Genomic DNA, 22,778 nt, shown 5'->3' with positions numbered 1-22,778 from the left:
TACATGATAACTATTATTAACATTGATAAATTATAAGTGGTATTGATTAAATGATTTTTAAAAAAATACTCTAAAATAAATTATGACGTATATTTGTGTGGTAGTAAATCATTTCTTCATTGACCGTTGATTTTTTACTCAAAGTAACTACAAAATTTACGCAAATATACCAATATTCAAAGTAATAAAGTTATAACTAAAGTATATGGATATAAAATTAAAAGGCATAGCTACAACGCATCCCATAGTTTCAAAATTATTATAAACTAATTAAATTAAAATAAAATAAAATAATTTATTTTTTAATTTTTTCAAAAATATCCTTGCTTTAAGCCCAAAAATATATAAATAAACCTTCTCAATAGTGAAAGACCAAATTAACCTTTTCAATAATTAAAGACCCACTTGAGAATTGAGATATCAATATCTACTTGCATATGTAAGTAGTTCATAAAGACTAAACCAATCCTCTCAATCATATTCTTTAAAGAGAATACATAAAAGAAAAAAAATAAGAAAAGTGACCCATCAACATTATTTATATTTAAAGAAAACGTCAAAAAATGTGTCAATATTTATCATCCTAAAATACAAACACAGATAAAAGATAGGGTCCACAATAAACTACAAATAAATAAATAAAGCAAAAAATATGAATAAAGTATTGGAAAAAAAGAGAGAGAAAAAGAAAGAAAAGGACACTACACCATATCAATAAATATTAAAAATCAAAATTCAGATAGCAACAAACAAAAAAGAACCACTACCAATTCTCCAACTTGAATCCTTCCACTTCAATATAGTATTGCACTAGAAAATTTGAGTATTTGGGTTGAAAGTACCCTTAAAAAGAGGAAAGAAGAAAAGAGAAAATTTGATGGATTAAAATTTAATTTTATCTAATAGAAAAGCGTCACGTAATACATAATAATTATTATTATTATTTGAAAAAAAGCTTGTTAGTTATAAAAGATTGCTATCTAATTTAAAATGTGGACTAAAGGATATTTTTAGCGCAATAAATGAATTTTATATATATATATATATAAAAGAAATTGGTCGTTTTTCTTGACTTTAGAATCGTTAAAGAATTCAAAGTTTGATTTTAATTGCTTAAATAATTTCAAGATAGGCTGTGGATCGAAGTGTTGATATTCCTAGAGCTACTGTTTAAAAAAGGAAATTGAAGTTCGCGCGTCGAGGTCCATTTAAGGATGACGCTTTCAACAGAACTTTTTTCATATTCACGGCTCAATTCCGACTATCAAGACCTCTTATATGCACTTCCAATTAAAGTTGGTGCTTGTGAGATATTTTTTCATAAGTCCGTCACAAGAAATTACACCCGAAGATTTATGTGAAATTAGACATATTCATATTTATTTTGTTTTTTAATATTGATGTGCATTACAATTACCAATGCCTTGTAGCGATTTTCTAAAGTTATAAGTAGTAACTTACTTTTTATTAATGAATTAAGTAGGTTATAAAAAGACTAGTTATTAAATGGACTAAATTATTTATTACTATTATACTGGTTGGAATCAAATACTCATGTATTATTTATGGATAAAATTATTCGATTGTATATTAGGAAAAATTGACATACTTTCGAGAAGCAAGAAAGTGGAAGGAAAAGAAATGTCAATTATAGTGTACGATAAAAGAAGACAACATGAATGGATGACTAACACACTCTCTGTCAATTTATTTGACATATTTTGGATCTCAAAATTTAAACAAGTCTATTTTTATCGTAAAATTTTCATATATCTTTTAAATATTTTGAATTGTCAATTATTATAACTTTTATTATTTTTACATAGTTTACAACTATATAAATTTAAATTTTAAAAAAATTCAAGATTCCACGAGTAAATTCTCGATAAAACTTAAACGGTTTAAATCTCAAAAAATAAAATATATCACATAAACTAAAATATAAAGTGAGTATTATACTTGGCGATTTGATTAAATAATATATAAGTTCACATAAAAGATAAAACATCAAAATGTAAAGTCTAAGTGAAAAGAATTTGTTTATTGTAGATTTAATTTGATTGATAGTCGTCTTTCTTGACTATGATATAACCAATATAACATTTAGTTTTCATACATCATTCATAGTCCTATTTCTTGACTTTAATTTACTCTGCTTTTACTTTATCAAATTTTCCTTTTTTAAGAAGCGCAAAGTCATTGAAAGAGAACTATCAAATTGAAAGACTATGTTCCCACTTTACACGGTCATTAATTTATATGTAACTCATAAAAATTTTACTAGTTTAAAAGTTAATAATTTAGATACATGTTAGTTTACATTATTAACAATCTTATCAGAATTTAGTGCGTCCAAATACATGTATTTTATGATACATAAGGTCAAAATTAAGTNAATCTCAAAAAATAAAATGTGTCACATAAATTGAAATATAGAGTGAGTATTATACTTGGCGATTTGATTAAATAATATATAAGTTCACATAAAAGATAAAACATCAAAATGTAAACTCTAAGTGAAAAGAATTTGTTTATTGTAGATTTAATTTGATTGATAGTCGTCTTTCTTGACTATGATATAACCAATATAACATTTAGTTTTCATTCATCATTCATAGTCCTATTTCTTGACTTTAATTTACTCTGCTTTTACTTTATCAATTTTTCCTTTTTTAAGAGGCGCAAAGTCATTGAAAGAGAACTATCAAATTGAAAGACTATGTTCCCACTTTACACGGTCATTAATTTATATGTAACTCATAAAAATTTTACTAGTTTAAAAGTTAATAATTTAGATACATGTTAGTTTACATTATTAACAATCTTATCAGAATTTAGTGCGTCCAAATACATGTATTTTATGATACATAAGGTCAAAATTAAGTGTAATTTGTTTTAGACAATGCCGGCTCTTGCCTATAAATTTTAAGGCCAATGCCTAAGGCCCCCCATTTTTGGGGGGCCTCAAATTTCTACAAATAATAAATTGTTTAATTTTTTCATAAAAAAATTAATTATTTATAATAAAAGTAATATATATATATATATTATTTTAATCTTCTTAACCCCATTAAAATAGAAGAAATCAAGAAAACATTGTTTTGAATTCTTACATTTTCTTCGCTAACACTCGCATTATTTATCCTTTTTAACTCCTTTTGCACTCTATTTTTTCAAATCTTTGATAGTTAGAATAATACTCTGTCAAAAATATGAATCAATAGTCGAAAAGTGTTGAACAAAGTGAATTATAAATTCTTTTTTTATTTCTTCGTAACTTTTCATATTAAAGTAAGGGTATACCACTTATCAACCTTTTGAATTATATTCTATGATTCTAACTCTTATCTTTATTTAAAGTGTATCAACTTATTACTTGTAAAATTATGTTATCAATTCATATAATAATTGTCTCAATAAAATGATGTTTTTCAATGTTGAATTGATAAAATCTTACCTAAAAATAATAATGAAAAAAAAGTATTTGAAAAAATCATTTATAAAAAAAGACATTAAGTAATAATTTACATCTAAAAATTTAGAAAACTAAATAAATACAGATAGAGTTTATTTAAATTTTTGGCCTCTAATTAGAATTTCGCTTTAGGCCTTAAATTATGTTGAGCCGCCCCTGGTTCTAGATACACTGTACTTCGCATGTATTTGAGATACATTGACAAATCCCGCTCGCATATCTATCTGGTATCCCAGATATATGTGAATCATATCAAATACATGTATCTAGTATGTATCTAGTCATGTGATTTGCATGTATTAGGGATACATAGACAAATTTCAGTTGATTCCCTCCTATTCTCGCTCTTTCCCACTTTCCCTATTTAAGTGTATCTAGTAGCAATAGTTTTACATGCATGTAAATGTATCTGACTTGAAGTATGGTATGAAATTATTAATTAATGAAATAAAATGTAATTATTTCAAACAATAAAAAAAAATAGTAAATATAATAGGTATGTTTGTGTAATTGCAAAAATACTTATTTTACCTTTTCATAAAGTTAATACACGTATTTTAGCAAAATGATTAAATTGTTGAAATTTTACACATAAAAATATGTTCAGCCATTTTAAACTTGAAGGCAACTTGCAACATCAATATAACAATATCTCGTACGAGTTAAAAGAAAATCTTCCAAAATGAAGAGAAAAAAGGTTAATTAAATTCCAAAGCAGATGATAGCGTCTTACTAGAACTTTAATATATATATATTAGACTAAGGAGCGGAGCTAGAATACACATGTACGTAAAAAAATAACATAAAGTTTTAAAGGACTCTTTTCAAATATTAATAATCGAAGCGTTTATTAAAACTTATAAGAAAAAAATTGAAGTATGGAATTAATTGATATTTCACAAATCATTTTTTAAGTCATTAAAACTAGATATACTTCACTATATATATATTACCTATACTTTCAAAATATTAGGTATTTTACCAGTAATTAAGAGAGTTTCTTTTACATGTATTTTTGCTACCAGATACACTAACATAGGGACAGAAGCGAGCGAGATGGGGAGAAAGGTGAGCAAGATTTGTTATGTATCTCAGATACATAAATACACACTAGATACATGTATATGTATGTATCTGGTGTGATTCGCTTGTATCTCAGATACATAGGAGAGTGGCGAGCGAGATTTGTTATATATCTCAAATACATGAAAATCCACTTGGATACAGCGTATCTAGAACAAATTACACCTAATTTTGACCCCATGTATCCTAAGATATATGTATCTAGATGTATTTCAACATATCTAGATGTACCAAAATCTGATAAAATTTCTAATATTACAAACTAGAATGTATCTAAGTTATTAGCTTATAAACTAGTAGAATTTATGTAAAGTTTCCCTTTCCCTGAATGTGTAGGAAGGACCGGTTCCATGTTACTTGTTTGGTCCGACCCAACTTCTTTGGTCCAAACCATTTGTCAATCATCAAAAAATATTAGATCCAACACCCCATCTTCAGAACACAGAGGAATCACTTTTTTTTTTTTAATAATGGTTAGCAATTCTTGGAATTTTTGGTTATGGCATACGGATATTTCCCTCATTATTATAATTATGAATTCTATAGAATACTCATTTCTCAGGCCCAATCCCATGTATATTAGCACTAGGACTTTTTTGTATCCTTCATTAATTTCATTTGTCTCAAGGTGTCTTGGACAAAATTATGTATTTTTCTATTATTAATACATAAATTAGACATTTTCTAATTCCCATCACATTAACTCAACTACACTAAATATCTCTTTTATTGTAGTGACTAGTGCACAAAATCCTCTTATTAGTTGGGAAAATAAACGGAGGAGAGGAATCAATCGTTCAAAGAGGGCTAGCTTTTTATTTATATTGATACGGATACATAGTTAAATGATCATTTGAATTTCACCATATATAAGTTGGTCTATCTTTATTTATTTATTTATTTATTCCTACTTTAATAATAATAATATTACATTGTTTTGTTGATGAACAATCTCTTGTAGACCTCTGGTAAAGCCACATTTGTACTGGTATAACCACCATCAATTATAAGATTAAGTCCACTTGCATATCTAGATTCATCACTTGCCAAATACAACACTCCATCTGCTACATCGTCCACACTTAGTAAAACTCCTTTCAAATTTCCTCCTTCTGCAAACCATTTATCAGCCATTTCTTTGTTTACTTTAAATGCATTTAACATCAATGGTGTGCTAATTGCATAAGGAGAAACACTATTAACTCTTATTCCGTATTTCGCTAATTCGACTCCAACATTCTTGGTAAGTCCCAAAAGTGCATTCTTTGAAGTAGTATAGATGTGAACCAAATCACTATAAAATGTCGACACTATACTTGTTGTGAAAATAATGACACCTTTCTTTTTCGGAATCATCACTCTAGCAGCATGTTTCGCGCAAAAAAAACCTCCAACAACGTTTACATCGAATATGTTCTTAATCATATTGTAATCAATGTCTTGGATACTGGTAAATGGATTGCCTATTACACCAGCGTTACTAAACATTATGTCGAGCTTACCAAATTTAGTAATTGTTGTATTAACAACATTTTTTACGTCCGATTCTATCGAGACATCACAATGGACATAGATAATTGTTTGCTTATTGCCAATTTGTTGTGCTACGGAAGTTCCAAGCTTGTCCTGAATGTCACAAATTACAACTTTTGCACCTTGGTGAACAAAAAGTCTAGCAGTGGCTGCTCCTATGCCACTAGCTCCACCAGTTATTATTGCTACCTTACCTTCAAGTCTACAAAAATAAGTTTAAAAATAGATATTAGTATTAAAGTAAAAAAAATATAAAATAAATTATGCGTACTGTCGTACACTTTAACCTCCTAGACCCACCACGTGGAAAGTTGTTGTTGTCATTCAAAAAGAAGCAATTGTAAGGCATTCAATGTGCAAAACCACAGCGGAATAAAAATTAACATACCTTCTATTATTATTTTGAATTGTCGCAGTGGATGAGGAGAAGATTATGAATAAGAAAAATAAAGAAAGGAAAAAAGAGAAAAATGTTTTGGCTATTGGGGATTGAGGAGAAAACTTGGTCATTTTCTCAAACTAGAGAGATTTGTGTTGTTTAACATATTAGAGTCTCTATTTATAATAGAATACTGAATAACTAAGTGTAAATTTGAGTTAGTAAAATATACAGAGAATCAAATGTGACTTTTGAAAGCAAAGGGTGTGTGTGGTACATAAACATTGTAGAGAACTTTCAAATAAATTTATTTTTCTCTAATTTAAAAAAATAACTTTTCTATATAAAAAAATAAGGAAACCATTTTCAAATTTCTCTTCCGACCTCATCACCCGACTCGACCAAGGACCGACTCCAGACCCCACTACGGGATCCAACTCCTGCCTGGCCTTTACTCGGGATCCGACCTTGACTAGGGACCCGATCCAAGACCCAACTCCTGACCTTGACCCCAATACTAAATCGGGACCATCCCTCCGACCTCAACCCAGGACCCAACTCCCGACTCTTGACCCCGACACCATGCCAATCTGGGACTCAACTTTTGACCTCAGTCCGGGACGCGACCCTAACTCCTTCCCAGGTCCTAACTCCAGACCTCAATTTTGACCCCAACCTGATCCGATATCATACATATTCCCTATCCCGACCCTGACCCAAGACTCGACTCCTCACCATGACCATGAACCTACTTTGACCCCAATCTCGACTCAGGACCTCGACCCCTACATGACCTGAGACTTGACTCCGGATCCCGACCTCGAGACCTGACTTCCAAATCCTGACTCGGGACTCGAACCCCTGATGATTCTGACCTCAACCCGAAATTCAATTCCCACCCCAACTCCAACTCAGGGTCAAGGTTGATCCTGGGTCGCAGTTTGGGTGAGGGTCGTTTCTTAATTCGATGTTGGGGCTAGGTTGGGTATTGTGTGGCAGTGTGATAGGATTCCGGGTTTCTGTTAAAGAGTGGGAGTCTGGGTTTCGTGTTACAGTATTTGCCTTCATTTATCTAAAAAGAAACGGAATAATATTTTCATTTTAATTACTAACTAATTATTATAAGTAAGAAAACTACTTCTTTTTAAGAAAAATATTTTGTAGGAGAACATTTTCCGTGGAAAACAATAATTTCCTTCCAACCAAACACACAAGTAAAAAATATGTTTTGTACCAGCTAGAATGCAACGCACGTTTTATACAAAAAGTGAGTTATTTTCTTACCCACTATAAATAACCTTACATTAAACTTAAATTAATTTGGATATAGCTAATTTTATTTCATATAATATAAAGCTGAACTTGTAAAACCAAAACCGTAAGCAATGAACTCCAAAAAATAATTTTGTAATTTCATTATTAGTATGAACGATTTAATTACATTTCACGTGGTCAGTGAAGTACGTATAGTATTTAACTTATAATATAATGTGATCAGAAATTTATTTAGAAAAATCAAAGATCTCCTACTCCATTTATGAGGAGGGGGGGCGGGGGGGGGGGGNGGACCTAGCTAGCTAGTGCATAGTGGTTAGGTCAACTGCATCTAGGCATGGCAAAACTTAGTCAAAACTATGTAATTTGCCCCATCCATCAAGTAGTAATGAATTTGGGCTAAGAGTAAATTTGATGGGCGGAGTCAAAAAATATCTGCTTTAAAATCGTCATTTAATTTATCTCAAGTTATATTTCTTTACAAATTTATCCGTTTTGAAAACAACTTCAAACAAATTTATTTGAAACCTCCATTTTATACATTGTGTTGTTAATTGTAATGTACCTATTGCCTTATTGATCTTGGTATTATTGGAATAAACTTCAGACATTTTTGGTTGGGGTCAAGTTATATAGTTGACTGAATTTCAGACATTTTTTACATGAAGCTTAAATAATTTTATGACATTTTTGTATATAAGAGATCTTCAGTTTTAAATATAAGAGATCTGAAAAAGCATCAAAAAATAAATTAGTCATAGTAAAAACGAAATTAAGCATACTAGTGTGGATATAACAAATTGAGAAAGTGATGTTGTATGGTAGTGATGGTACTATTAAAAACGTCAATATTATTCCCATTTACAAAACCAAATGAACGGAAGAATCAAATTGCCTAGGTATGCTTTAAGCAAAGTTGGACGACTATTTATTTATTGATTCATCCATCTGATCATCTTGATCTGCTCAAATTTAATTTTAACTATTTATTTGTCATCTCAGTTAAGTTTGTCTAACTCACTTATTCGAGAATAATATTTACTCTTGTTATTTCATTTATGTGCCTTCTTCATTTAATTTGATACAAAATTTAAAATATTAGATAATACTTTTAAATTAAAGTATATATTAATATATTAAAACTATTCTTTAAATTATTTGATCTTAAATATGTTTTGAGAAGTTATGGGGCATCTAATCTCATACTCTTGGTAATTAAGAAACCACGTGAATATGGCTAATTAGTGATAATTTAGAGGGGGCCTAAGCACGCATGGTTCAAAATCTTCACGGCAAGAAAGTTTGTAATTAAGATTAACGATTTTTTGAAAAAAAGGAAAGAAAAGGAAAATGTTCACAAAAAAAGTTCTTGAATTTATCACTTTAGTAGCTTTATATTTGGGGATGAAAATTAAAAATCTAATTCAATCTGTCTAATTCGCTCAATCTGTTTAAGTTTAGGTGGATTATTAGTCCGCTTATTTATTAGTTCAATCTATTAATTAACAATTGGTTGATATGTAACTCAAATTGATTCTTGAGAAATTTTATCAAAATATTTTTAAAAAATTTTTGGTATGTTATATGTAGCTATAATAAATAAAATAAAATAATTTTATACATAAAAGTATTTACTTTGATATAATTTCTAAGTATTTCTTATACTTTTTCATAATTTTTATCTTTTAACATATTATTTCAATTTTTTTAGACTTACAATTTTGAATGGTCCAATAAAGGTTATAGTCCATGGATATAAGTAATTCCAATAAAGCTCAAATCAATACTAATTTTAATTTTTTTAACAAAAATCCAACACTAAGAATGATAATAATGTTGAATATTTGTTCTTTAGTTTTACATTGGTTTAAACATTTAAAATACATAACCTAATTTTAATTTTTCTTTAATGTTTAATCATGTAATTAATACTTATTAGACGGATTATACCATGATTTATATAAATTATGACCATTTTCATTATGACTTATTAATTTGCAATATTTATTTTATACGATTTCATTATTATTTTCTGTTGAGTATTTTAATTTATTGTCATCACTCATTTCATATTCTGTGTTATTTTCTTAAGAAACACCTTAGATAGTTGCCTTTTGGTAGGACTAAAGAAATATTTGAAGCACAAGTTAAGTATATGTTTGTATGAACACTTTACCGGTAAAAAAAAAATTGAAAATCCAAAATAAATTCGAAGTTGAAAAACCCGACTTTTATTAGCTTGGTTTGGTTTATGAATTTAAGCATTTGACACAAATAATTTGATTTGATAGTTAAAAAACTCAAACCAACCCAACCATATACGCTCCTAGTTAATTCAATATTACTGCAAATGATTAAGAAGTTAAATATTAAATGCCTAGGTTTGGTTTGGCATTAGGAGATTGATATGGAGCTTTGACATCGCTAATTGAAATAAATGTCATAATATCTATGACATTTGATACACATATTTGTATTAAATGTCGTTGTTTTAACGATATTTTATCTCAAATATCATTGTATTTATGACATTTGTCACAAAATGTCATTATTTTTATGTCATTTATCTCAAATGTGATTAGTTTTATGATATTTTTCAATAAATATCGGGAAAAAAACTCTTCACATTTATTTCAAATATCACTAAATAAATATCTTTGTATTTCTATTTTTTTTATTGTGATTGGTGATGAAATTATGTTGATTAAGTTTCAACAAAGGTGAACTTTAGCCTTTCTCCCAAAAAAAATATGTTATAATGTTGAAACACTTCTGTTGTTCATGAATTAAAGGCATATTTGAAGTTTTGAACCAATTTTGTGACAGTAACTAGTGGCATACTTAGCTTATTCTCAAAATTGAGTAGCATATTTGTTTTATTACCAAGAAGCTAAGTACTTATATATACCTGATGCAAGATACTATTACGCTTCATTTGATTTTATTATAAAACGTCTAAATTTAAATAGAGATTTGAGTATTAAGACGTGCATTAAGATTAAGACATTAGAATTTGAATATAAACATTTAAATATATCAAAATGTTATATTAGAATCTAAATGTAGATTAAATAATTAAGGTTATTTATTTTTCCAACATTTTACCAAGTAAAATTGTCATACAAATAAATATACAATAGAACAAATATGGCTTGCTCAAGTGGCATTGAGATTTATTCAAGATTTATTATTGAAAACTGAAAAATTCTTTCAAAAAGAAGCAATCACTCTTGATACTTGTTTAACATGTTAATTGTAATATTACAAAATTCAGTGTTACATATAGTAAAAGACAACCTTGCTTAATCTTTATAATAATATGTATGATAGTATGTTCAAAGGAGGACCGCCATAATATTGTTGCAAATGATTTAAAAGCGAAATACTATATACTTAAATTTGTTTTTGCACATTAGAAAGTTACTTCGATATAGAGTTTTAACACATGTAAATGTATAACACATGATACAAGTATATATACTTAAAACAATTGTATTCATTGATACACTTGATATAATTCTTTGATACAATTGATACAAAGTGAATATACAAGGAACAAATACATAGTTGATATAATTGTATTAGTTGATATATTTGATAGAAAGTTAATACACAAGGAACCAATACACTTGATATGATCGATTGTATTCGTTGATACACAAAATACAGTGAATACACAAGAAATGTATACGTTTGATACAATTATATATGTTGATACAAATTAATTGTATCATCAACAAATCAATTGTATTCATGATAACCTAATACACCATGTATTCATCAATTCTCTCGTCGTCTCTTTCCCAAATCTTGTTGCCATAGATCTCTAATTAAACTTAATATGTAGTTATTTTAAAAAGTTTACTTTTATTTAATCCAACTTAATTCATGTTAATACTTTCTCGTTCCCACCACATATAATTAAAGTTGATGAAAAGCCCAAAAATGTTAAATTCAATATTAATATTTTCTCCTCCCCTCCAAAAATCTTAAAATTAAAAAAAATAAAAATGCGGTGAACGTGGATCGAACACGTGACCTTCAGATCTTCAGTCTGACGCTCTCCCAACTGAGCTATCCCCGCTTGTTGTTCTTTAGCTATCATTTTCTAAAAATCACTTATCGAGTATACGTCTTATGTTTTGGAAACATAAGTATCTGAAATACACGTCTTATGTTTCATTATTTCCAATATCCCCTTCTATTTCTAAAAACCTCTAAAATCTTCTATTTCTTTAATGTGTCTGAGCTACATATTAATGTATCCAAGCTACATATTATGTATCTGGTTTATTTTATAATGTATCCGAGCTAGTTTTTAATATATCTGAGCTACATATTATGTATCCGAGCTAGTTTTTAATGTATCCGAGCTACATATTATGTATCTGGTTTATGTTATAATGTATCCGAGATACTCTTTAATGTATCCGAGCTACATATTATGTATCCGGTTTGTGTTACTTTTTAAGGGATTAATGTAATTACAAACTAAAAAGGGATAGATTGTAATTTCATAATAAAACTATGTGATTCCTAAAATTTATCCTAAAGTTTTTGTGTCAGGCCTCAAAATATTGATATTAGAGTTATATGGTGATAAAAATTATTGTGAGATATGTTTAGTAATTTTTATTATTAATTTTACAATTTGTGTTAAAATTTAAGTTAATATATTCATGCAAGGTAAAATCTCTATGCTGACATTAAGAAGTCTTGAAAATTACTTTCAAAAATTCATCCCAATTGAGACATCACTTATTGAAGAAGACAAATAAATCTCAATATATTTTCCTTTTTATTTATTGGTGGAGTGTTGAGCAGTACTATAACGAAAAAAACATTTAACGGCAATTAATATACACATTATACAAAGAGTGTTAGAGCCTTTACATTAGTTAATTTTCATTAGATCCAATATTGTCACTATAGGGTTTAACGTCATTTACAAAAAAAAGCTAAAATATAATTATCACTAGCAATTGATACTACAAATATATATTTGGCAATAATTAAGTTATTATCGTTAATTAATTATCGTCATTTTCACTAGTAGATGGGAACAATTTGAATATGTCGTAATCTACTTAAAAGATATTGGTAATTGGCTTACCAGCTATACTAGCGTTACTGAATATTATGTCAAGCTTAATGTTACCTTACCTTCCAACCTATAAAAATATGTAAGTTAAAATGGAGATTAGTATTATCATTTTCTAAGCACAAATTAAATATAAATAAATAAAATATAGAAAGGAAATATTTTTTGGCTATTGGAGATTGAAGAGAAAAATAAGAGATTTTCTCAAACTATATATGTCTCTCTCTCTCTTTTTTTTCATATACAAGAGAGATTTGGAGGGTCTATTTATTTGGGGGGGGGGGGGGGGNGGAGCCTAGTTATGTGAGAAAAATAGCAGCCTAAGTTACATACCTTATGAAGTTTCATATCTGGTTTGAAAATTACAAGTACAATTTATATAGATTGGTGTAAAAAAAAAAAAAATTTTTTGATCAAAGCTCTCGAACCCATTCTGAAGTCCCTTTAAGATTTGATTTCCGATCTAATTGATGTTTTGACATCCCAAATCGAGATAATTAAATTATCTATATGTGTTATAACAGGTAAATTATTTTGTTTTATATATTACATGTCTAACTTTTTTATGATAAGTTACTTTATGTAGTATTTTATTAGTACTTTAAACTCTTAAGGTAAAATAACAATAATAGGTTAGGGGCTAAAGTAAATAAATATAGGTTAGCCTATTTACATTGGTACAATCTTTTATTTTTAATAGTTTATCTTTACCTATTGTAACAAATAAATCTTATTTATTCTCAATCCAATTGTTTTTTTTTCTTCTTTTAAGAAAAAATTTCACAAAAAAAGTTTTCAAATTATTCACTTTCCTACTTTCGACTAACAACCTTTACTCTTATTAAGTTGAAAAAATAGAAACTTCTCTATTTACATATATTAATATATGTTAGCAATGGTAGATGAGGACCATACTTCTAGCTACCTCATTTAGAGTAATTTGTAATTTGCAATTTGCTTCATAACGTATGTCACACTCTTTTATAATTTTCACTTTATAATTTTTTTTTTTAAAAAAATTTCACCGTGATCTCCTTAATTCATTATAAATTTATAAAAATAACTTTTTCAATAAATTTACAAAGGATAAAGTAAGAAAGCAAAAAAAAATCGTGTGTTCTACTCTTTTAGGCATTATTCAATGGAAGTAAATCTTCAGAAAATCTCACCCTATAAAGGTCTAAAAAGAAGTATGCACAGTTACCACATCTTCAATGAAAATGATACTCTGCAAGAATAATTAAATTTATAATGAAAGATCCATCACAATATTACCAAAAATTTTAATTTTTGACGGATTTGTGACAAATTCTCGATTATCACATATTTGCTTGTCTTAAATAAATTATGATGGAATAATGACTATCGCAAATATTTGTGACGAAACTATTAGAGATGAATTTCGCTAATCTATCATAATTAGCTTCACCATTTGCTCTTTTCAATGTGTGTATTTTATTTATTTTCTCAAGATAAAATTCAAGTTCAAGTTCATCAAAGATTCAATAAAGTTCAAGTTCATCCAAGATTCAAGAACAAGTTTCAAAGCCCATTGAATCCAAGATAAAGTTCAGAGACAAATTCAAGAATATCAAGCTCAAAAGCCCTTGAATTCTATATGAAAAGACGAATCATAGAGATTGTAATATTCATAATTTGAAATCAATAAAGATAATTGTTGCAATACTTTTCCGTTCTTATCTCGACGTGAATTTTATTGTCTACAGACAACATTAGCAACTCTTCAATAAGTTAATGTATTACATGTAGGCAAAACCTCTATGTTGACATTAAAAAGTCTTGAACATTATTTTCAAAATTAATCCCAAATGAAACATCACTTATTGAAGAAGACAACAAATCTCAATTTGCATAAAGAGAAATACAATTAACTCTTATTCCGTATTTTCCTAATTCGACTCCAATGTTTTTCGAGAGCCCCAAAACTGCATTCTTTGAGGCTGCATAAGTGTGTAGCGAATCACTATATTTTGTTGCCACCACACTTGCTGTGAATATAATGGAACCTTTTGTATTATTCGAAATCATCACTCTAGCAGCATGTTTGGCGCATAAAAATGAGCCAACAACATTTACATCAAACACATTCTTAATTACATCGTAATCTACATCTAGGATGCTTGAAATTGGCTTACCTGCTATACCAGCATTACTAAACATTATGTCAAGCTTACCAAATTTAGAAATTGTTGCCTCTACCGCGTTTTGAATGTCAGATTCAATCGCGACATTGCAATGTACAAACATTATGTGTTCTGTACCAATTTCATATACTAATGAATTTCCGAGATCATTTTGAATATCTGCAATTGTTACCTTTGCACCATGTTGAACAAAAAGTTTAGCTGTGGCAGCTCCAATTGCTACCTTGCCTTCAAGCCTATAAAAATATAAGTTAAAATGTTGATTAGTATTATTATCATTTTCGAAGCACAAAATAAATAAAGAAATAACCTTTTAGCTATTGGGGATTGTAGAGAAGAGGTGGCCATTTTCTAAAACTATATATATGTCTTTCGCATATCCAAGGGAGATTTAGAGGCTCTATTTATAAGGGAGAAACATATTTGCCTAATTTTATCAACCATAGCTTCCACCATTTTCATAGTGTTCGCCTAAATTATATGGAAAAATGCATAAGTACCCCCCCAGTCTATGCCTGAAATTCCAGAGACACACCTAACCTTTACTAAGGTCCTATTACCCCCGAACTTATTTTATATGTAATATTCTACCCCTTTTTGGCCTACGTGGCACTATCTTGTGGGCCCAGCGCATGTTGACAAATTTTTCAAGGATAGTGCCACGTAGGCCGAAAAGGGGTAGAATATTATAGATAAATTAAGTTCAGGGGGGTAATAGGACCTTAGTAAATGTTAGGTGTGTCTCTGGGATTTCGGGCACAGGCTGGGGGGGTACTTATGCATTTTCCCAAATTATATAAATGAAATTGCATTTTTTGGTTTGAAAATCACAAGTCTAACTTATATAGATTGGTGAAAAAAATATTATTATTTTTATTGAGGCTCTCAAATCTATTCCAAAGTCACTTTAGGATGCGATTTTCGATCCGATTGATTTCTCAACATCTGATATCGAGATAATAAATTATTTTTATATGTTATAACAGGTAAATTTGTTTTATTTACAAAATTACACGTCTAACTTTTTATGATAAGATACTATATGTAGATACCTTATTGGTGATATGAAAGCTTAAAATTATCTTACACTTTTCGCGTATATACTTTAAAGTTTTAAGGTAAAATAACAATAATAGGTTAAAGGGCATTCTGAAGTCAATAAATATAGTTTAACTTTACCTATTTATAATAGAAAATCTAATTTATTTCCAGTCCAATTGAATTTTTCTTCTTTTAAGAAAAATTTCCATAAAAAGTTGTCAAATTATTCACTTTCCTCACTTTTGACTAATTAACAACCTAACTCTTTTTGTTAAGTTAAAAACTAGAAACGTGTCTATTTACATACAAATATGTTAGCAATGGTTGATGAGGACCATACTTCTAGCTACCTCATTCAAAGTAATTTACAATTTACACCATAACGTATGTCACACTCTTTTGTAATTTACACTTTATATTTATTATTTTGGGAAAATTACACGGAAAAACAAATAATATTAGTTAATTAGCTAATATAATATAGCTATAGTTTGAATTAATTACGGCTCGCAGCTTGTTTTTAGCTTTAATTACGTCACTTGACCTCTTTTATACATATACAAATACAAATCATACACATATATATACAATTATATGACATATATACAAATACAATTAGCCTCTCTCCACTCTCTGACCTTTCTCGCTCACCTCTCTCCTCTCTCTCCCAATCTCGCTCGCCTCTCTCCTCCCTCTCCCAATTTCTCTCTGTCATATGTACAAATACATATGTATATCAGTTAAATATATATATATATATATACAGTTCGCCTCTCTCCACACTCTGCCCTCTCTCGCTTGCCTCTCTCCTCCCTCTCCCAATCTCGCTCGCCTCTTTCCTTCCTCTCCCAATCTCACTCGTCAGATATACAAATACATATGTATATTAGTTACATATATACAATTATTTGACAGATATACATATACAATTCGCCTCTCTCCACTCTCTGGCCTCTCTCGCTCGCCTCTCTCCTCCCTCTCCCACTCTCACTCGCCACTCTCCTCCCTATAACGTGTAGCTACGAATCGTAATTAGTAAACTATAATTATGGATCGTAATTAAGCTATTTTTGAGTGGCTATATGCGAAAGTTCCCCTTTTTAAAAATAATTTTCACCATGATCTCCTTAATTAATTCATAATAAATTCATAAAAGTAACTTTTTCAATTGTTTACAAAGGATAAAATAGGAAAAACACGATAAGAAAATCAATTGTATCAACACCTAAAAGTCATACGTGTGTTCTCTTCTTTTGCGCTTTATTCGATGGAAGTAAATATTCAGAAAATCTCACTCTATAAATGTCTAACAAGAGATATGCACATTTCAGTGACCACATCTTCAATGGAAATGATACTCTAATGAATAATTAAAATTTAGGGATACGGCATAAGTATCCCTCTAGACTATGATCGAAATTTTAGAGACATGTCTTAAATAAACTAAGGTCCTATTACCTTTCCGAACTCATTTTTTTTGTAATTTTGTACACATTTTGGCTTACGTGGCACACTCTGTAACTCCACGTAGTTTAGGCGTGTTGGAGATGTTTGGATGTCACGTAAACCAAAAAGGTGTACAAGATTAAGAAAACAATGGGTTCGGAGGGGGGGGGGGAGGTTAATAGGACTTTAATTTAGTTAAAGCGTGTCTCTATGATTTCGGTCATAGTTTAGGGATACTTGTGCCTTATAATGTTTATTCAAGAATTTTTACAAAGATGACCGTTCGTTATTATTCCATCCACCTTTACTATTAATTGCTACTATCTACCATTATCAATTACATTACAAGAAAAAACAAGATTTGTAACGGAAAAATCCATCACAATTCCACCACAAATTCTACTTTTGGAGGGATTAGTGACAAATGAAATGAATTATTGAAAATTCCCCCGAACTTAACACAAATTATTAGTTTCGTCTCTGAACTATTGACAGCCTTAAAAACATCCCTGTACTTGACTAACAAAATTTAGATACACCCCGATCTGTCACATGATATACCAAGGGGTCTCAAACTCNGGTCATAGTTTAGGGGTACTTATGCCTTATAATGTTTATTCAAGAATTTTTACAAAGATGACAGTTCATTGTTATTCCATCCACTTTTACTATTAATTGCTATTATCTACCATTATCAATTACATTACAAGAAAAAACAAGATTTGTAACGGAAAAATCCATCACAATTCCACCACAAATTCTACTTTTGGAGGGATTAGTGACAAATGAAATGAATTATTGAAAATTCCCCCGAACTTAACACAAATTATTAGTTTCGTCTCTGAACTATTGACAGCCTTAAAAACATCCCTGTACTTGACTAACAAAATTTAGATACACCCCGATCTGTCACATGATATACCAAGGGGTCTCAAACTCTTGTAAGAACATGTGACTCTTAATAAAAACCTGAGTTCTTGAAAACACCTTTAAAATTGACGAGAATTTAATAGTGTATTTCACTCAGTTTGCAAGATCGAGGATGTATTTAAGGTCAGTTAGTCAAGTAAAAGTGTACTTTTAAGACTGTCAATAATTTGAAAATGAATCTAATAATCCGCACCATATTTAAGGATATTTTCAGTACTTTTATTTTATTATTTATTATTATTATTTACAAATTGTGTGGATATATCATATACAAAGAATAGAGAGTTGACTTAGGCTCCTTATATCAATCTAACATATTGTACAATGCATATTTATCCATCCTAAAAGATAAAAGCATTTTGTGTGAGTTTGTTTTGTTGCTGGCCAGTATACTCCTAACCACCTCCTTATATCATATCAATCTAACATTTTGTACAATACATATATATCTTACTGACATATTTTATGACTTTTAAGTAAAATGCACATTATCTACTGAATTTAATTCAATGTCCTTATTTCACTGAATCAAATATGTCATCAATGCTTTATTTTGACTTTAAAATAAAATGCCTTTTAAGCTACTGATCGATTGACTAGTTGGTTAGATAAATGTCATTCACACAAATATAATATCTATATTTTAAGATGATTTTTAATTTTTATCCTTTTAAATATATATTTTTTAATTTTGTCCTTCAATATTTTCACTAACAAATAAATAATCGAATATACTTTTGATATTGAAATAACAAATAACTTTTATAAGATATAAATTTACATTTTCGTATTATAGTATTTCGCTAGTCATAAGACATAATAAGTTATGTAATATAGCTTATATAACATGTTGTATATCGAAAAGGCATTGCAGGATTCTTAGAGAAAACATGAACTAACTCGGAGCTTAATAATGAATGAAGGAAAATTCTTCGAGCTTTCTCCACCCACAATATTTTTCATGAGAGCACGTTGATTCTTAGCAATATGTCAAATGCCAACGTAAGTCATTCTCACGAGCATTCAATTAATGCCAACTCCCTTTAACCCCCTACTACCCACTGCCCCTATACGTACACACACAAAAAATAAAAATAAAATTCTACCTTGTTTTCCACACACATATATAAGGACTTAATTAGTAAGTTTTCTTTTTCCCAATGAAATTAAAATTCAAAAGAAACAAAAAGCCAAGAAAATGGTACTCCCAATTATACATACCCTTCAAATATCATTTTTATCACTTTTATTCTTCACATTTCTTCTTCATACTACAATATCTTACACCCCTTTAGCCAAAATCCTTTTTTTTCTACTTACCACACATCTTCACTTTTTTCAATTATTTTCTCTATGTACACTTATTTCATTTTACTATTATTATCATACTCGTCCACATAGGGTTTTCTTGTTAAACTATACATGTTACAAACCACCACTACATAGGAAATGTTCTTATAAAATTTCTGAATCATACGTTCTCAAGAATGTACATTTAGTCGAAAAATCGATCGATTTCATGCGTAACATTTATCTTAAATCCGGTTTAGGTGATGAAACTTATGGACCACCATTTATATTTGAAGACGATGATGGTGATAATAATAATAATAATAATACGAATAATGTACCTACACTAAAAAGTGCAAATCAAGAAGCTCGAGAAGGGGTATTTTCGTCTATCGATGAACTTTTAGGTAAAACCCTAATTGATCCTCAATCGATAGACGTTGTCATCGTTACATGTGGAGGGTTTTCGCCTTCTCCTTCACTCTCTTCCCTCATTGTGAACCGTTATAACCTTAGATCGGACGTGAAAACGTATAATTTGAGTGGAATGGGATGTAGCTCCGGGGTACTTTCGATTGATTTTGCAGCTAGGGTTTTGCGTGGGAGTCAAAAAGTCCAAAATGCCCTTGTTGTTATTACCGAGAGCATAACTTTAAATTGGTACCATGGTGAAAATCGTTCGATGCTTGTTACAAATTGTATATTTCGTGTTGGATGTGCTGCTGCTATAATGAGTAATAATCCTAAACTTTTCAAAAGGGCAAAAATGGAACTTGTTCATTCTCTTAGAACTCATCATGGTGATGATGATAGTTCTTATAGAGCTGCAATTCAAGAGGAAGATGAAAAAGGTACGTATATATTTAGTACAGTCAAACATCTTTATAACATTCTCGTTTGATCTGGTATCTTTTAACTATTACTATTATAAAGAACATATAATATAACATAACATGAAATATCGATTCTACGTATTGCAGGATATATAACATTTTATGTCTTTCTAGGAACATGCATCGTTGGATATATAGCTACATTTAAGTGTTTAAGATTTATATTATGTAATGATTGTTGTAAAAAAAAAATATTTAGATAGGTTAATTTCTATAATAAACAATAGCTAGTAATTATAACTTAATAAAAATGATAATAAACTTGTTATAATAGGTAACTGATCGTCCGAAAACAAGGTGAGTATGTGTGTGTGTATATATATATATATATATATATATATATAAAAATTAAATCCTTTGATATTATATCCATAATATTCTAGAATTGTCTTTTTAGTTTCTTAGTTAAAGTTTGACATTATTTCATTATTAGCTTGTTTTTCGAATAGAATAGCATTATTTTATACTTAAAAATATTTAATTTTAAATTTGTCTATTTTATTTTTAAGAAAAGTTTTTACAGTCACACAAATGTTATATGACATGTTTAAGATAAAGACGAATTCATTGAACACATGTATTTTTGTAGTTATAGAGGTTCATATCCACTATTTATTATAATTACAATGAATTTTTAATTTTACACAAATTTATACTTTACATTAAATATATTGAATTTAGATGAACCTAATATATTTATATATTAAATATCTTTCTTTTTTTCTTTCTTAAACTCCGTTAACACGGTTGTTGATATGACAGGTAATACTGGCATTTCACTTACCAAAGATTTGGTAAGAGTGGCAGGGGTTAACCTACGTCAACACATCAAAATCCTTGCTCCACGTGTCCTTCCATTAACACAAATCACAAATTATATTTACTCAATGATCATCTCTACAATATTACCTCAATCAAAATTCAAGCCAATGGTTCCTGATTTTACAACAGCTTTCGAACACATGTGCATACACACAGGTAAGTTGTCAGTCGGGGTGTCAAATGAACGGGTTAAATTAATTTTAAACGTATTTCTTAAGAGATACTTGAGTTGAAATGAGTTAACAAATAAATCATAATTTCACTTGTTCAATTATATTTTGTTTAATTACCTATGTAGCTTTAATTTTCTTTTATTATTACTATATATAATATATCAAATAAAAAAATATGTTTATAAAAAGAATTTGATAACATTTCTTTTTAATCAATATGAATAGTTTAAAACTTTTGATCTCTGCTTATTCCATAGACAAACCATCAAAGTAGAAAGTCAAGAAATTCGTTTTTGGGTCAAGTGGGGTCAAAAGTCAAAGACTGTTACATTTAATGTCATTCTTGTATATCACTTTTCAAAATAGACATTATTTTTATGAGCTAATTTTATCGTTCTGACGATGCATGTAGGTGGGAAAGCAGTTATAGAGCAAGTTAGTCGAGTCCTAAAGTTGAGTGATGAAGTGACGGAGGCAGCAAAAATGACTTTGAATAGATTTGGCAACACATCTAGTAGCTTAGTATTTTATGAGTTAGCTTATTTTGAAGCACAAAAAGGTAAAGTGAAAAAAGGGGACAAAATGTGGATGATTGCATTTGGGACAGGTTTTAAAGTTGGAAGTTTGGTGTGGAAATGGATGCAAGATTCAACTCAAGATTGTGATAATCCTTGGAATGATTGTATACATAATTATCCATTGAAGGTTTGGTGAATGAATTTTAATTAATTTAAGACAATAAAAAAATTATATGGTGTAGAAAGAGATATCACAACCATATATGTATTAGTTACTAGTTTATATAGAAAAAATGTAATTGGATAAGTCTTTCTCCTTTTTGTGTTGTATTCGGAGGTAAGGTCAAGCCCCCTCTTTATATCTGTTTCATGATATGTAATATTTCAGATAATCTAAAAAATTTAATGTTGTTTTAGTAATTTGAACAAAAGAACATCTTATTCAATACTTTGTTACTACATACATCAATTGTTAATCAACAATTTCAACAGTTCTATTCAAACACATAATTATTTATTTATGAAATTATTTTCAACACTTAACTCATATCAATCATTTATAATAGACAAATCCAAATAGACTCTAATTAATGTCGATAACCAAACATAGGATAAAATTATTTCAAAATTGTTATCCCTTATCCTGTCAACCAA

At 29.0% G+C, this 22,778-nt stretch overlaps 4 protein-coding genes and 1 non-coding gene across 5 annotated transcripts in view; 2 read left to right on the top strand and 3 right to left on the bottom strand.

The window, feature by feature from the left end:
• LOC125863391 (sulfate transporter 1.2-like) overlaps positions 1–22,778 on the top strand; it is a 529,831-nt gene that overhangs the window by 234,863 nt on the left and 272,190 nt on the right. The window lies entirely within an intron of this gene.
• On the bottom strand, positions 5,373–6,656 carry LOC125863403 (secoisolariciresinol dehydrogenase-like). Its single transcript, XM_049543594.1, has 2 exons — positions 6,480–6,656; positions 5,373–6,293 (listed from the first exon to the last, which is right to left on the bottom strand). The coding sequence occupies exons 1-2, from the start codon at positions 6,599–6,601 to the stop codon at positions 5,486–5,488; spliced, it is 930 nt and encodes a 309-aa protein (XP_049399551.1). The 5' UTR covers positions 6,602–6,656; the 3' UTR covers positions 5,373–5,485.
• TRNAF-GAA (transfer RNA phenylalanine (anticodon GAA)) lies at positions 11,757–11,829 on the bottom strand. Its single transcript has one exon. It is a non-coding gene; the product is annotated as a tRNA-Phe (tRNA).
• On the bottom strand, positions 14,710–15,359 carry LOC125862877 (secoisolariciresinol dehydrogenase-like). The gene is made up of 2 exons (XM_049543000.1): positions 15,322–15,359; positions 14,710–15,247 (listed from the first exon to the last, which is right to left on the bottom strand). The coding sequence occupies exons 1-2, from the start codon at positions 15,357–15,359 to the stop codon at positions 14,710–14,712; spliced, it is 576 nt and encodes a 191-aa protein (XP_049398957.1).
• LOC125863396 (3-ketoacyl-CoA synthase 17-like) lies at positions 19,627–22,320 on the top strand. Its single transcript, XM_049543584.1, has 3 exons — positions 19,627–20,569; positions 21,374–21,589; positions 22,019–22,320. The coding sequence occupies exons 1-3, from the start codon at positions 19,627–19,629 to the stop codon at positions 22,318–22,320; spliced, it is 1,461 nt and encodes a 486-aa protein (XP_049399541.1).

This window comes from Solanum stenotomum, chromosome 4, assembly GCF_019186545.1.
Source record: "Solanum stenotomum isolate F172 chromosome 4, ASM1918654v1, whole genome shotgun sequence".
NCBI lineage: Eukaryota > Viridiplantae > Streptophyta > Magnoliopsida > Solanales > Solanaceae > Solanum > Solanum stenotomum.
The sequence above is the reverse complement of the archived record's forward strand: the minus strand, read 5'-3'. Positions and strand labels throughout refer to the sequence as shown.

Coding starts and splice junctions, on each gene's coding strand:
- LOC125862877 (XM_049543000.1), bottom strand. CDS start 15,359: ATGGCCACCTCTTCTCTACAATCCCCAATAGCTAAAAG. Junction 15,248..15,321: donor CAATCCCCAATAGCTAAAAG/GTTATTTCTTTA, acceptor ATATTTTTATAG/GCTTGAAGGCAAGGTAGCAA.
- LOC125863403 (XM_049543594.1), bottom strand. CDS start 6,601: ATGACCAAGTTTTCTCCTCAATCCCCAATAGCCAAAACATTTTTCTCT. Junction 6,294..6,479: donor ATTCAAAATAATAATAGAAG/GTATGTTAATTT, acceptor TTATTTTTGTAG/ACTTGAAGGTAAGGTAGCAA.
- LOC125863396 (XM_049543584.1), top strand. CDS start 19,627: ATGGTACTCCCAATTATACATACCCTTCAAATATCATTTTTATCACTT. Junction 20,570..21,373: donor TCAAGAGGAAGATGAAAAAG/GTACGTATATAT, acceptor TTGATATGACAG/GTAATACTGGCATTTCACTT. Junction 21,590..22,018: donor ACACATGTGCATACACACAG/GTAAGTTGTCAG, acceptor CGATGCATGTAG/GTGGGAAAGCAGTTATAGAG.